The following is a 16710-nucleotide window of genomic DNA, read 5'->3' on the forward strand; positions in this document are numbered from 1 at the left end:
CCTTGTTTTGTAATTTGGGTGAACTAACACTTGAAAAAATGCAGAGTCAAAGTTCACCAGCTAATGTCAGTATGCTACAGAGGAAGCCAAACCAGACCAGTATTTAAGGACACATGGGAGACCCACAACACCTTGTTTTCAGGAGCACAGGATGCCCTTTTGAGGGACTGCAGCGAGCAGCAACAACCCAGTTTGCCGACCATCCATCACTTCAGCACAGCGATTTACCCACCACAGAGCGGAGTCAAAAATACTGGCAAGGCACAAACAAGGAAAGAAAATGTCCCCAAACTGTAACTGTGGAGGCGGTAGGGTGAACAGATAAACAACTTTTCAAAGCAGGATTACAGTGCTGTATATGTCAAGGCCAGGATGCGTGGGCCTTGTCTCTAAATGTGGCACAACAAATGGTGGAGGGGAGCTAAGCTGGCGTTCATGGGAGACACACAGTAGCTGCCCAAACGGGCTTGTTAGGGGGCAGAGAGGGAACTCATCAGCCCACAAGATCACGGCTGACAGAGAAGCTTGTTAACTGCTGCACGATAGCCAAGAGGGTGGCTCATTAGGGAGAAGCACCAGTAGCCTGCACGAGCCATGCTGGTCTCACCAGATGGCTGCACTGCCTGCTGACTGATGAACAGTATGGACATCCATCATTAACAAATTATGTGCAGTATGTTTTTTGTGCAGGAAATCATATAGAAACCATTAATTCCAGTAATTTGACTATGTCACAGTTTGATATTTGAAACTTTATATCATAGACTGCCAGAGTCTTATTCACTTGGGTAAAGAAGCTCCATTTCCATTTCTTCTGAGCTGTAACAAAGTTTGTCTGACACTGTGATATGAATCCTGTTGCAACATTGCCCCCTACTGGTGCTACTAACTAAAAATCCAGATTGATGGAGGCAAGATGCAATCAAAACATGAATTTTCCCATCACTCGCCCCTCAATGGACTCTTCACATGTTGCCAGTCATCTTTATAAATAACAAATTGTTTGCAGTTACCCTGTCTGGCTAAGTACAGGGCACTTCAGCTTGATTATCACATAAGACAAGTTTCCAGTACGGACCAATATATCATCATTCATCATTCACTCAGGGAGAAACACATGCTGTTGCAGCAACATCTAAATCATAAGTGGGATTCGTTCATTTAGATATTCATTTCAGGGATGCTTCAGCCAAATAGCAGATGATTTATTTGCTATCTAATCTCACACATATCCCAAAAATTAAAAGTATTGTTGCATGGTATTACTTTGAGCGTTGAGTGTGAATTTATCCACAGCTGATGTTATTGGAAGATGCTGGAACTTTAATTAAAAATCAGTACATTTTGTAGTGAAGAAAAGCACAGCCGGCAGAATGAAAAACAGAGAGGATGCAATCACGCCAGGGTGATATGGCCAGAATATATCAAGAGTTGTTTAAGGGGACATGAACTACTTCTTTTTTTAAGCGCTTTAATCACTGTTGGTGCAACAGAGTAGCCATGAGGAGTACATCAAACTCATTAACTTTACCTTAAGGTCATTTCACCAAGAAAGATTTATTACATATCTTAAACTGCTCATATCAAAACTGTGAAAGCTGCACTGTGTCATCTGGCTTCTGGTTTAAGGGGAAAAAACTGAGTCAGCAAGTCTGAAATTGTCTTCCAGTGTTCTTTTTGTTAATTAAATCCTACAGTAACGCAGTAGAATAAATTACAGAAAAGACTATTTTAGCAGAGATTATAAGTTGTTCTGTATACCTTCAGAAATTAACATTTAAAGCAGTAATTTAAACAGAATGAGAGGAACGATCATTACCAATAGAACAATATAAAAATACTCCATTACAAGTAAAAGTCCTGCAATCAAAATCCAACTTAAAAGGGACACTCCACCAATTTTACACATGAAGTTCAGTTTATTTGTCAGGTGGACACAGCCTGTCCAAACAGCTGTATGACATCCTAGGTGTCTCTGGAAAGAGCTTTCTAAAGTTGCATTATGGGAAGTGAAGGATCCAGTGTTTTTAGCGCTTGACTCACGCTTGGCTATCTCGGCCTCTGCTGCTTCAATTTTGACCATTGTTTTTAATCATCTTTTTCTCTCAATCCCACGTTTAACACTAAATTGCTGGAGAACCCCTTTAAGTACAGAAGTATTATCAGCAGAATGTACTTTAAATATTGTACTGCAGAAAAATCTTAATCTGAAAAGTGACTTGTAACTACAGCTGTGAAATACATTTAGTGGAGTAAAAAGTACATTATTTTCCTCTGAAATGTAGTAGATACAAGTGTAAAGTAGCATGATATCGAAATACTTAAGTACTTTAAAATTGTACTTACACCACTGATTTTTATCCAAAATATGGGGTAAGAGTCAAAGTGCCCTTTTAATCATTTTAAAACATGCTGTGAAAAACAAAACAGCACAAGCAACAGGTGCATGTACAAATGGCTTCATTTAATTTATGTATTTCACAAACAATTCAAGAACTTATGAGACAAAAGTACAGGAATTATTTTGCTATTTTATTTTTTTCTTCACATTATTGCTTTACAGTAAAATGCATTGGTTGGATATGTCCAGTATAGCAAGACAATACATTCATATAAGTTATACAGATGTCCTCAATAATGTTTTATAGTAACTAACTTTACATTAAATATATTTTTTAATCATTTATTATCCTTGACAAACAACTCCCACGTCACATTGAGCTCACAGTGCATCAGGTCGCATTCAATCAAGAAATACATACCAGTCTTCTCGTGTTCAATTTCCATTTCTAACGTGTGTTTTCTAAAGTGTGTGCGCTTAGTTTGTACACAGGATTTCCATACAATCTGGATCTATGCAGAGCTACGACAAGTATGGCATCTGAATTTCACTTTTCCTCTTCCAAAAAAAGTGTCTTTTGGTAAGAAAGATGCAAGTCAGACAACCGGTGAGAAGGTACGGTGTGTGTAAAGATGAGGACAAAAAGAGGAGCAGTGTTTTTCCCCCCCTACTGTCGTGTTACCACTCAAACCTGGCAACTGGGACATGACCACACAGAGCAACAAAAATACACACACAAAAAAAAAAAAATTGAAAAAAACAAAAACAAAAAAAACAACCTTAGCACTGCACATTCTGAATCAACTCAAAATACAGTACAGACGTGCCTTCCCCACAAAAAGCATAAAAAATGAGGTCCTGTATGTACAGAAGATGCACTGAAAAGGTTGAGGGGGAGGAGGGGTGATGTACAAGGATGTCAGAGGGTGTGTGGAGGAGTCTATAGGCCCTGTGTGGTCACCTCCATCCAGTATACACAGCCATTTGAACCACAATAGAGTAGCAGCTTAAGGGCATCCAACTTTTTTAAAAATATTATTATTCCTTCAAGTCTGCTCTCATCCAGGTGCTTTGAAAAGTGACAATGGGACCGAGGGCGGTGGAGGAAAGCAATCCATTCATCTATGCGTTCCCTGCTGCCCCTCTGCTCCTTCAGCTAGGGTTGATGGAGAGTTAATGCCCTTGTGCAAGAGGGGACAAGAGTAGATAAAAAGAAAAAAGGAGGTGAGTGTGTGTAGGAGGGGAAATCAGATTTCCCTCAAAGTCACTGTTCCAGAAATGTCCATCCTTTGGGCTTCGTTCTCTCGCTGTCACAAACGCACACCTGTGAGCTCACATCAAATACTACTAGACAAACAGACGTCACATCTCCACGGGATCCCCCGTCTTTATATGGCAACCTTGCAGGGGCCTTCTGTCACATAGAATTCTTTAAATTGAGATTGCATATACAAGTGCCTGCTGCCAACAGTGTGGCAGAGGAATATGTTCAACACTTAAAACACTCCCCACACCCGTTTTAGTTTTTAGTCTCTGCACCTTACATGTCGACTCCTCACAGGCATTTTTGCATGATGTCAAATGTCTGGATTGCAGTGTAGCTCGTAGCTGCCGATTTTTGTAAAGTGGGTCGGGCGGTTTCCATGGAGACGCCCAGAAGCCCTCAGCCTTTTGCTGTGCTGTGGAGGAGCTGCGTTTAATGTCCCAGCATGCACTGCAGACAGAGGCGGGTGTGCTCATGGTGTTAACGAGGTTCCAGTCTGTTCGAGAGTCTGGTGTGAGAAAAGTAGTGTGGGTCCATACTGAGCACACCCACACATACAATGTTCTCTCACTCACACACACAGTCACATATACACTGAAAATACACACATACACACACACACACACACACAGAGAAGGAAGCACTAGTTGATTCAGAATGAGAGGATGGCTGTTAAAGTGCAATATCTACATGTAATTCAAAATCAAGAGACCATCACCATCGCCACCTCCTGGAGTTGTCCTTCGAGTTTCCCTGATAACCGATGGCTGTGGCTGGCACCCCTGCAGTGGGTAGAGGGGCTGCAGTACCCCCCACTGGAAAGAGGGTGCTATAGCAGACAGTCAGTGTTGAGAACCGTCTGGTTTCTTTGCATTTCTTAAACAACTACCTCCATTCTGCTGCTGTCTCAAGATGAGAACTAGTCACCTGATGATGGCAAAAATCAGATGCATCCCACAGATCTGGAGCAAGTTTTTGTTTCTGAAGTTGTGCAGAGGGAAAAGTGGACTGACCCACCACTGAATGAAAATAATGCTGGAGTGGAGTCGCCACCACCAGCCAGATACCCCTCTGAGTGGTCAAATCTCCTTACAGCACAAAGCAAGAAAAGCATTTCCATGTGCAATTTGTTTCAGTGAAAAACAGGCAATGTCCTATATTTGCAACAAGCTCTCCTCTGTATTTCAGACTAGACAAAACCTTGTTTTGAAAAAATAAATACAAAAAAACCAACAAAAAAAGTGTTTACAAGTTTACATTGTGCCGTGCTGCATATGCATAACACCCTCACAGTCAATTGATCCGGACTGTGATACATCTTGACACAAAGTGTCCTGACAAAAGTGTCTTTTTTTTTCTCCCCCCCCCCCAAGAAAACAAAGCAGATTTGATCAGGCAGATGAGGGTTGAGAAGAGTTGCGGAGGGTGAGTGAAGCAAAGCGCTGACAGTATTTGCTCCCTGATGCCAAAGGCCATGCCAGGGGAGTCGGGTCCAGGGTGGAGGAGGGGAGCTGCCAAGGACAAAGCCCTCCTCCAGGGGGTCGAGCGAGAAAAAGGAGTGTACTATTTTCTTTGGGTGCTGGGGTAAGTAATTCTTTTAGGAATGACTTCAAGGAAGGTTCTCTATGTGGGACTGGGGGGAGGTGATTGCAGTCATAGTTTCTCATGGGTTTCTTTTTTTGTTCTTCACAGACTCTGGTTTGGTTTATGGAAAGGCTTTGGAAATGGTGTGTGGAAATCTACAATGTGAAAACACACACCAACAAACAACAGGGACACGTATGATTCTGGAGGTCCCCAACATCTAAAAGGCATGCTAGATGGGTAGAAAGTTAACAGGCGCACAGAGGAAATAAGGACTTCACTGCAATAACAGGCAATGCTCAAAATAATTGGCATTAAGGACTGGCACTGTGTGACAAGAGGACAAATTGGATACATAGAATGGAGTCCACTCTTACAGCGTGTACTGCCTCTTGAGGAAATGAGATTCATATTTGGGACTAAAAGGATTACAAGGGAGTGAACGCAAGGAAGGAGGAAAAAGAGTCTGCAGATAGGTCCAGTATTATTGAAAAAAGGATTTGGGGGTTGCTGTGGGAGCGTTGAGGTTTTGGTATCCGAGGCATGCTGTTGTGCTCTAGTCATCCATGCACATGGGCAGGTTGACGAAGGTGAATACGTTGTATTCGATCATGACGGAGAAGCAGAGGAAGATAGCGTACAAGACTAGGACATACACGCCCAGCTTCACGTCCAGCCTCCATTTATTCAGGTGGATCCCCAGCACCTGCACACATACAAATACATCAGAATGGCTTGCATCACTGCATCAGTATCATGTAGCTTAACTGTACAGCCAATACACATAATATGCAAATCTTATCCTAAAATTGTAACCAACAAAAGGCATTTTTGTCTCCTTCTTTGATCAGTGATTACACTACAGCAGTGTGTCCATCTTTCCAAGTTTCTGTAGCTAGCACATTACTGATCTGTGTGCGTTTGAGGTCAGAAAAACATGGACGCATGTAGTGTTAGTTTAGCTGCTGACGAGCTCCAGAAACTCAACATGCGTTTAACAAACAAAAATTACTGCAGCAATTGATTTAAAAAGAATCCATCTTTAAAAATATAATAATAAAAAAAAAAAAAACACCCAGCAAACTAAGGTTTTTTGGAATAGTAACATTTGTTTACCAACTGTGTAGAGACCCATTTTTATTTGATGTTTACATTGTGAAGTAGGAGTTTATTGCAATTCAAAGTTCTAGTCATAAAGTCATACACATTTTCTTAAAAAGGGTCATTTTGGTTTATTTTCTCTAGTAGGAGTCTCACATTCCCATTTATTATTGAATGCAGTGTAACTACCCGAATCGTCTGTTTATTCCAGAAAGAAAAATTATATTACTTCCTTTGCACCAGAGGATTTTTCACAGGAAAGTGTTTATAATACTGAATTTTAACATTTTGATGAACCAATTACATAACTTGGTTCAGTCACTATTGCATAACAGTGCATGTGATGAGAGTAGCCAAACAGGGATGTTATTTATCTATATACAAGTACTGTGAATTTTTGTTTTAACCACGTACGGATTCTACAGCAGTAAACCAAGTTATCTTCTTGGAAGTGGTCAACATGTGGCACCATTGTAGCGTAAACATCATTAACTGTTGCTCACCGTTAGGGCCACAGAGCCCAGCAGAAGCACCACTGAGTACACCAGGCCCCGACTGTTAATCATCACCTGCAACACACAAGACAGAGAGATCAACAATTCATCTGCAGCTCTTCAGTCTCATCAGTCAATATCAGAGATAAGGAGTAACTGGATTTAAGCTGTTTCTAACACACGATAATGCAGAAATGACAAGGTCTGAGTTCTTGTAAAGTAAACTAGCTCCTTACCTCCGATCCATAGCTGACACACATGGTCTGTATCGCCCAGGGAAGCCCCAGTCCCACTAGAATATCAAACACATTACTGCCAATAGTGTTGGACACCGCCATATCTCCCAAACCTGCAACAAAATAAAATTAAGTTATTGAAAAAGCAATTATAACTTTAAGCAAAGAATATGGAGTTTTTCATCTAGATTTTTATTTCAGACTGAAGATTAACATTTTGCTGTTCTGTATTTTCTGGCCTTAACCTTATTCAGCTGGGAAAATAGTGACACAGGGCGACACTGCAATGTCGATAAACAGTTCTGCATTATTTTATCTTGTTCTCAATAGTACTCCACATTCCTACTTGTTCAACTCTTTTCTATGCATGTAGGAGACAACACGTTTCTGGACACTACTCTGTAAGTGTGTTAGTTAGTAAGGGCACCTCTTTGTGTATCTGGATGTCTGCAAATTTTATCAATAATAGTTAAAATGCACACATACATGTTAACTCCATCTGCATGTAAAATGCTTACAATGCATACTTGACACGTTCTTCTGCCTTTCCACTTAAAAAAAAAAAAAAAACATCCACGCCACAAACGACAAGTCAACTGTATCTATATTTGTAGTGTTCGTTTATTCCAATGACTCACCCAACTAACCACTCGGGATTGTCAAAGTTTGATATAATGTTTAAAAAAAAGACTGTCCTGTTGGACTAGTGTTATAAAATGTGTACCACATAACCACAACATCTGGCTCTCCACTATGTAACAAAACTCCTAAATCTAAAAATGTTTCAGAGCGAAAGGTATACCTTGGCGAGCCACAATGAGACTGGCTATGCAGTCTGGGACACTGGTGCCTGCTGCCAGGAAAGTGATGCCCATGATGACATCAGGGATTCCCAGAGTGTACCCAATTATAGTCACCTGAGAGAAATATGCAGTGTCAGAGCTCAGAAATTACATTCTGTTTGTATTATGTAATAATACCCATGTTTAATGTTCCCTTACTTAGCTTAACACAAACACACAATTAACCAAGCAGACATCATCCTCCGCCACCAGCAGTTGGTTTCAGTTGAACATTCTGTTGCTAGTAGCAACCGCTACTGACAGTTCCATAACAGTTAAGCTAACATTGTCACATCCACCATTTTGTCAGTGATGATCAGATTGATTTTGGAAGCTACATGTAAGAGCCAGAAAAGCTTCAGAAGGAGTTGGTATTTTGGTTTAATTATTTGTTGGATCATTTTAGAATAAACGTGATGGATAAAATCATGGATGGCGTAATAAGAGTCCGCTTGGAACACCGGGAGCTGCAGTATAGTCTAGTTGTTTTTTTTTCCTGCTATTTACCACCAGCGGGCTCTACAAGAGGACAGTTATAGAATCAGATAAAGACGACTGTATAAGGGATATTAATGACATTTAATCTCGAGAGACCTAAGCATGAACAGCCATGAGGAATCGCTCCTTGAATTTCTCAGAGATTGTAAATGCTGCAGCTTAAATGGCAGATTAAATCCTGCTAATGACAATTTTTCATCTATATCATCAAGAGGAAAATATGTAGTGGATTATATAATAATCCCCCCCGGTACACTTGTATGGACTTTAAGGTGATCACCTCAGCTGAGCTTTTGGACAACAGCACTGCTTGTATTGACCTTACAGGAGAGAGATGCAGGTTACTGGATTGTTCTGTTCATGTTGACATTTAAAGTTAATGTTACGATGGAGATGTATTCTTCTGAAGTTGATACTGTGGTCATTCCAACTAAAAGATGACCTAGAATATTCCCGAGACAATTTCTTTTCTTCTTATGTGTCGTCCCTCTCTTTTGGAACTTATTAGTAACTTAGAAGGCATTAAGAAAAACAAATAAATATTGATATCTGGTATGGATTCTTTTTTATGTATATTTATGTAAAGAGATGAATACATGGCAACCCACAAAACCTGAGGAATGGGAATAATTTGTGTTGTAATGCTAACTTTATTAAAAGTAAGTTTTTATTGACATTTGAAGAAAAATGGTTTGAAAATATATTGCTAAAGCAAAAATTAAGGAGATGTGTGCAAAGCAAACAAAAATTAGGCCCTGAGTAATGTGTTATATCTCGTTTATATAGAAGCAAAATTCTTTAGTTGCACAGTTGACAGCTGGTATTCCTCCTCTGGCCAATGAGATTGGTCAGTTCAAAAATATTCAGGAGCTGTATGATTTGGATAAGGTGGAAAGTGAGTCCCATTTTCTTTTGTAATGTACAAATTATGATGATTTAAGAGAGTTCATTTTCCATAAAACAGCTCAACAAAACCCTGAAATATCCTGGTGTACAAATGAGGAAAAAACTGGAATGGCTGTTTAATTCTGATGCGTTTCAAAAGCATGGAAAAGAAGGCAAGATGGATTATTTAATTAATATTTATTGATTTCTCCAGTACTATATAGTATATGTTTTTGTCAGTGATTTATGAATTTTCTTGTAGACAATGATGGTCTGAGTTGATTGTGAAAGATGCTTAAGTTGCTTCTGGACTCTGGACTTGTTTGGAAATGTATACGCAGCACTCTGGTCCTGGCTTGTATGAATAATGAAAGTTTAATTCATTCTGTGAGCAAGCTAGTATTGGCAAGAATCTCTTATCTTCTCCTTAAATGCCCTTTGAGCATTATCTGTACATACCCTTTATTAAAGCTGTTCTACAGTTTACTGCTAACCAGGTTAGCCATTGTGCTAGCTGTCTGAGGCTAATGTGTTCCTAATAAAACATTATGAATAACTGCTAGTTAATTTACTGATGGGCTAAACTCACAAGAGTAGTACAGAGTAAAATACCTCTGTACTACTCTTGTGAACTATTTATTTTTACTAGATTAATTACTGTATTGTAGATCCTACAGGACTTAAAATTGTTATTTTACTGGTGATACTTTGTTGGCATGAGGGACAATAATGTGACTAATTTGATAACATGTCTACACTTTTGTGAATACCCCTTCCATGTTACTGTACCAGTTAATTTTTACAGTAACCTTTTCTGATTTCTAATCACTAGCATTGAATTTATTGTCAAATACTGTTTTCACAGTTTCACATTTGCTTCCAGTAACAACTTCAAAGGCCAACTCCTGTCTTTAAACTTTACTGGAAGTCTGTTTACATTGCTGCATAGATATGCACCTATAGTATGTGCATACAATTATATAAAAACAGAGAAAAACAGCAATTCTTCATAATGAGAAGCTGGAAACAGAATGTCTGAATAATAATTTAAGTACTTTTTCAAGCAAAAATGCCAATTATAAAAACACTGAATTAATTTTATGTTGACTAGACTCAAGTAAAAGTAAATACTAAAAAGGTGTCCTGATAAATGCCTCACTCTGAAAATCTATTGAGTTCTTGCTTTCCACACAAACATTACACTCACCATCCAGACCATGACGTAGGAGAAGACGGCAATCCAGACAGTGGACAGGATGAAGGAGACCATGAAGAATTTCTCCCAGCGAGGCTTGGCACAGTTCGGGATGGTTAAGTACAGCAACAGGAGCAGAGGCCACGAGAGCAGCCACTTCACCTTGCTGCCAGTATTCCCTGCAGCAGAAATACACATTAGCACAAAAGACTGGCCTCCTTTGGTTTTTGTTTTGATCAACGGATATTGATCAAAACACATTTACAGTTTACAGTATGCTTGCTTTTAAGTAATGCGTTTGAAAAAAACATGCATTGTCCAGATGACAAGTACTAAAATGCTATTTGTTAAAATAAATAAATAAATAAAATTTAAAAAAAAAAAAGGTGCCACACCTAGGGTTAAGTAGTAAAGTAAAGTATAAAGTAAAATCTGTAAAGTAAAATCAATTCTTCCTAGCAACCGGATTGCTACAGTCTCTCAAGCAGACATATTCATCTATCTATTGTAAGTGCCAACAACATATACATTTCTTTTACATTTTATTTGTTTTATATTGAGCCACTGACTAATTTGAACGAGGACATCAATAACTATTGCAGCGGACAGTTATGCATCGCTTATTTGAAGTTATTAGAATAAGCAATACAGAAGGACATAAAATAGATTCATAAATCTATGTAATAATAATAATGTCAAAGATGTTTCAAAATTAGATTATTCCTTTATCATTTTGACCCCCTAAAGTATCCATTCATGTATGCCAAATTATACACGTTCACATAAATAGATGAATCATATACTTGGAAGACGAAATGGCGAGATGGTGTCGTTTTCCTCCGCCTCGGTGGGTTTGTCTTCTGGCACGTTTCCATTCTCGATTTCAACCTTCCCGTCAGTCACTTGTGTCTCCACTCCATTGGCAGCCTGGACCAACTTCTGGCGCTTTCAGAAAAAAGAAACTAAGTCAAAGAGCAGATGAGCAGACACGTTGCTACTTTGACTGCTGCGCTACCGCCATATCTTCAATACATTTTGTTCTGCAGTCATGAATGAAAAACACAAATACATGTATACTGTGTGACTGAGATATGGAACTTCTTTGAGTTTAATTATTTTCAGCTTTGTGTTGGAGGTTAGTTTCAAACACAAAGCTAAAAATAGCAGCTAAATCCTCCTGTTGGAGCAACAACGTCCAGCTGTACCTCTGTAATGATGAGGCGACTGGCCATACGCAGACGGGTCTTGGGTCCAAAATGGCTGGTGACCATGACACGGAGGCCAGCTTCTGGGAACCTGTACTTTGAAGGACTGGCGTTCATGATCTCGTCCACCATCACCACCGATCCACGACTGTAAGCCTTGCTAGGCTTGACTGAGGGGTAGAGGGATATGATATGAACATAAAAAACAAACCAGATCATCAGACAAGCACATAACTATATTCATTAATTTCTATTCATTTTATTTGTTTCATTCAAGTCCATGTACTTGATACGTTCCTGACAGTGATGTAAAAGTTAATTTAAGTTAACTGTTGGAACATTCTAAAGTGCAACTTAAAACTACACTAAACCAAATTAATTTTTAAGAGAGGGATAGCCATCTAGAGTTATGTTCTGTACTATGAACGTTTGTAGTGAAATTTTGTAGTCTGTAGCGCTAGAATGTCCCAGGCCAAGTTACTAAGGAATATTAATGGAGGCTGAACCAGAGCCAGTTTGTCAGAGTTAAAGCTGCACCAGGCAAGATTTTATGTCAACATACACCATTACCCTAAATCACAGTGCGGCCTCAGTGTGGACAGTTCAATGCCTACACAAATCAAAAACTTCACACCAAAAAGCGTCCCCTAAACAGCGTGAATCTCTCGTCTAGACATGTTGGGGCTCTGAAAATCATTCCTCCTTTCACTCCACTCCCTCATATTCTCCTATGTGACCTGGAAATTGATGTTGGTGCCTTCATGTTGCTTGTTGTCTCAACAGAGACGAGGGAAGTAATTCTTGGTAGTATTGTTTGATAGAGGACACACGTGTTGTCTTTCCAGGAAACAAACTATAAGGGATCATCATATGTAGGTTTGGATCATCATATGTAGGTTTGGATCATTTTAATTCCAGTATCTCATAAAATAGTGCGTTCAGTCAAAATTGCTGCAAATGGCCCAACTGAGTTGTCACTGTCCTGTAAAAACCATGCATCTCCAAAATGTCAGCTTTTCAGTTCATTGTGACAATGCACTTTTCAGATATTAGTTAATAATAATAATAATAATAATAATAAAGATAATAGTTTAGTTAGTTAAGATGTAGAAAAATTGTCTAAAACCCATAAAAACTTAATCTTTCGGTTGATCTGAAACATAAAAAAAAATAAATAAGAAAAATGGTTTTCTGTCACTCACAGATCAGCATAACAACCTTACTTGGCTAAAGGTGTTCTTTTGGGCTTGAGCAAATTCACTTATGATGGGACAACTTAATCAAAAACCATCTAGTTTTTCATGGAGCAGATTAACAGATTCAGTCCCAAATGATTTCTTCTTTCTTTCACTCTATCCTCATGTCATGGAGGAAAAGAGGAGTTCAATCTTCAGGTAATCACCCCTGGACTCACCAGCATTGAAACTTTTCGCCCCTCTCATACCTTTGGTATAAAACATCACACACCAGCTGGGTTAACATGAGTGTGTTGTGTGCAGTTACTGACATCACATGATTTCTGGGCACTGAACTTCAAATAGCTTATCCAAATTGCCTGGTGCAGCTTTGAAGTTTGTCTACCGGTTGTGAATATTTATGGGTCGACCAAGATTGATTTCAGAATCTGTGACATGAAAGATGTAACCTCTGGCATCTTTTAGCCAACAATCTCAAACTGTTATGCAGGTGGCTGACATATTAAACACTTCAGGGAATTTGTGCTCTAACAATAATACATATTTTAAAATGTTTTATTGGCATCCTATAACTCCTCATTTGTTATGTGCTCACAGCTATAAGATGCAGTGTTTGGGGAATAAAAAAGTTCTACAGCACGCTTTTAAGTTTAACTCAGCCTTAATTTGACTTATTATGCATGCAAGAACGCACATAAATTAACTGTGTAAACAGAGCCGGCATAAACATTTCCTCTTGTGAAATTCATTACCACTTCAGGAATGAGTGGCTCTACGCCCCAGAGACCGGCAGAGGAAAAGTAGTATGCAAGCAGAAAGAATTGGCACACAGCAGCACAACACTGTTGACAATAAGCAAGAATAAGTTTAGTAAGGTTAAACAGACAGGCATGTTAACACTAATGCAGCCAAAGTGGCAAGGGTTAAATCTCTGAGGGGTTAAATGTTACTGATTAGACTCTTCTGAAAGGTCAAAGGCAGGAAAGGTAGAAGTGGAGGACTGTGGCTATGAGGAAGTCACCCAAACATGACATTAAAGATGTTATTTAGAAAAGTTTTTAATAAGTTTGAAACCCAAGACAACAAAGTCCCCTGACATTAAACTGCATTACCGAAGGAAGATTAAAGAATATCTTCATTATGCTGTTCCAATTTTAAACAAGAACATTTCATTTTGTGCCTCCTGTCTACTCAGATAAGATTCAGTTGCTTATCACCCAGAACATGACTTAGCGGGCAGCGGAAATTAATGGAGGAACATCTATAACTTTTAAAAATTGCCACAAGAAAAAGACAGTAGTAAGATGGAAATTTGACAAACCGTCTCTCTTCAGGTAGTGCAGTTCACTGAGGTCGAAGGACTGAAGTTTTCTTGTTCTTTGGAAAATTTATATATATAAAAAAAATATGGTTCTGCAGAATCATATTTAAAGGAATAGTTTGACATTTTGGGAAATGTGTTTATTTGCTTTCTTACTGACAGTTCAGAAGATCCATACCACTCATGTCTGTATGCTAAATATAAAAGCTACAGCCAGCAGCCAGTTAGCTTAGCATACTGTAGCATAAGAAGAAATTGGCAGGAACAGGAAACATTGGGCGACAGTGGTGAAGGTGACTAAATCTGCCTACAAGCACCTCTAAAGCTCACTAATTAACATGTTATTTCGTTTGTTAAATTCTTACAATATACCACTTATGTCTATACACTGAATATGAAGCTACAGCCAGCAGCCGGTTAGCTTAGCATAACTTTAAGACTGGAAACAGGGAGAAATAGCTAGCCTGGCTCTGTCCAAAGGTAACAAAATTCGTCTACCAGTTCACTAATGAACACATGATCTCGTTTGGTAAATTGGTACAAAATCTAACAACTTAGCTAGCATACAGACTGGAAACAGAGGGAAACAGCTAAACTAAGCTAACCAGCTGTAGCTTAATTTTTAGCAGGCAGTTACAAGTGTAGTAGGGATCTTCTCATCTGTCAGCAAGGAAGCAATTTTTGACATTTCTAAATTTCAGCAGAATACAGTAGAAGCTAAAGCAATTAAAATTAGTTCAGCAGAAAGGAGCAAAGGTTCAAGCCACAGACCGTCTAGCAGAAGGAAACAACCACAGTCTTCCAGAGAATCAAATCATCCAGTATATTAGCATTTCATAGCCCCGGAACCCCAATCTTACTTCAACATGACATAACATATGATTAACATATGATTAATTTCCTGGCAGAGAGTAGTCTTGGGTACCCAGCCTGTCTGATTAACCTTACCTGTTGAGAGTAAAGGCAATGACGGGTCGTCATCCCAAACAGAGTCATAACTAATATTACCATCCTCCATCTCACTGCTGGCTGCAGCGTTACCATTGGCCACGTTCTTCTTTGACCCCTTCCCCATGAAAAATCTCTGCATGCTGGAGTTGAATCTAGGAAACAGATAGAACATAATCCCTAAATTAAAAGACACTGAAATAGTTCAGCCCAGAGTCCAAAAGGGAAAGAAATAAACTAGAGAGGACATTCAGTGTGAAGAATCACATTTGCAAATAGGATTTATAAGCTTCAGATGAAAGGCTCCAACTTGTTTGAAATATCTATACAGTATTAATTAGCCAAAATAACCCATTTACTCTCCATGCTTCTATAGAATTAATTTACAGTTAAGGTGTCCTACTTTCTGAAAACCAGCATCACACTATACAAAAAAAAAAGGTTAAATACGCTGTTCTGAATTAGGACAGAAAAATAAAATAAAAAAAGTCAAAGAAATATCCCCCACAAGCCAATCACAAGGCTTTCATCAGCCACACAGGCCTTCAATAATACCATTTGAGTGCCATTACATAAAAATGGATCACATATACCAACTGAACACACTGCTGCCTTTGAACAAAATGTGCGCAGAGGTACTGGCAACATATTATGAGCTACTCTATCCTTTTCAGAGGTACACCTTCAAAAGCCAACATCAAAACTTAAAATGTCTTTTTCAGATTACAATTTGCAAGAAGTAATTCAGTCCCATCATCTTAACTCTAAATTTTCCTTATCAGAATTGAGGGTTTAAAAATAGAGGATGTTATATCTTGTACACATTGTAACGTATGGTGCCTAAAACCAACAAAAGGCTGAAAATATGATCACGAGTCACATATATAAACAGTAAATAATACTGTTATAATTAACTGAGTGTAAAAACAAATACACAGCTTTATATTTTTCCTTCAACCTCCAATCAGGTGATTAAAAAAAAGAAAAAGCTAGCTAGCTTGACTGAAAACACTGCTAGCTAAACACACTGACCACCAGCCTTGTTAGCTAGCTACCTAGCTGAAGCCATTACTTTCATCATAAAACTACATCAGCCAGTGCATGTAATGTTAGTCATCCACACCGTGTACTGCTGTTCTGTAGCATCACGGTATTTAACTTTTGTAACAGTGGCTATAGCATTTTAGCTGTCAAGCGAATGGTAGCTACAGTTACTTAGATGGTTTTAGTTTAGTTTATTTGACAGTATGAGAAAAGAGACACGTCTACAGAATGGCAAGGATGACATAATAAAAGGGCAAGACTTATTTCCGTTGTGGTACTTGAAGATGGAGATAATGTTATGAAGATAGAAGCATGGTGTCTGTTTCTAATTACATTTTGTGCAGTATAGCCTATTTTGTCAGTTTTGTGTCCAAGTATAGCTTACTTGACTAATGGCATCCACAAACAAATGCTCATGATTTGAGATTCAAAAAGCATTAATAGAGATGATAGAAGTTATTTTTACATTTTGTGTTTTTCCCTATGCTGATATTTGTTTTACAGATCAGCAGCACCATGTGTGCTATTTCAGGAGAAGAAAAAAACCCAGCCGAGC

General features: G+C 38.7%; 1 protein-coding gene across 3 annotated transcripts in view; it reads right to left on the reverse strand.

The window, feature by feature from the left end:
* Nucleotides 1–2511: 2511 nt before the first annotated feature.
* The window catches only part of slc24a4b (solute carrier family 24 member 4b), a 37374-nt gene continuing 23175 nt past the window's right edge, over nucleotides 2512–16710 (reverse strand). Inside the window, exons 10-17 of one of the 3 annotated variants that reach the window (XM_044169600.1) lie at nucleotides 15111–15265; nucleotides 11646–11815; nucleotides 11244–11379; nucleotides 10453–10619; nucleotides 7823–7937; nucleotides 7021–7133; nucleotides 6794–6859; nucleotides 2512–5895 (exon numbers count right to left, since the gene is read on the reverse strand). In XM_044169600.1, coding sequence (XP_044025535.1) covers nucleotides 5746–5895; nucleotides 6794–6859; nucleotides 7021–7133; nucleotides 7823–7937; nucleotides 10453–10619; nucleotides 11244–11379; nucleotides 11646–11815; nucleotides 15111–15265 — 1072 coding nt within the window. In that variant the 3' untranslated portion in view covers nucleotides 2512–5745. Of the gene's footprint in view, nucleotides 5896–6793; nucleotides 6860–7020; nucleotides 7134–7822; nucleotides 7938–10452; nucleotides 10620–11243; nucleotides 11386–11645; nucleotides 11816–15110; nucleotides 15266–16710 lie in introns of all 3 variants that reach the window. The other 2 variants (XM_044169599.1, XM_044169602.1) reach the window with 2 other exon arrangements.

Source organism: Siniperca chuatsi, linkage group LG16 (genome assembly GCF_020085105.1).
Source record: "Siniperca chuatsi isolate FFG_IHB_CAS linkage group LG16, ASM2008510v1, whole genome shotgun sequence".
Taxonomy (NCBI): domain Eukaryota; kingdom Metazoa; phylum Chordata; class Actinopteri; order Centrarchiformes; family Sinipercidae; genus Siniperca; species Siniperca chuatsi.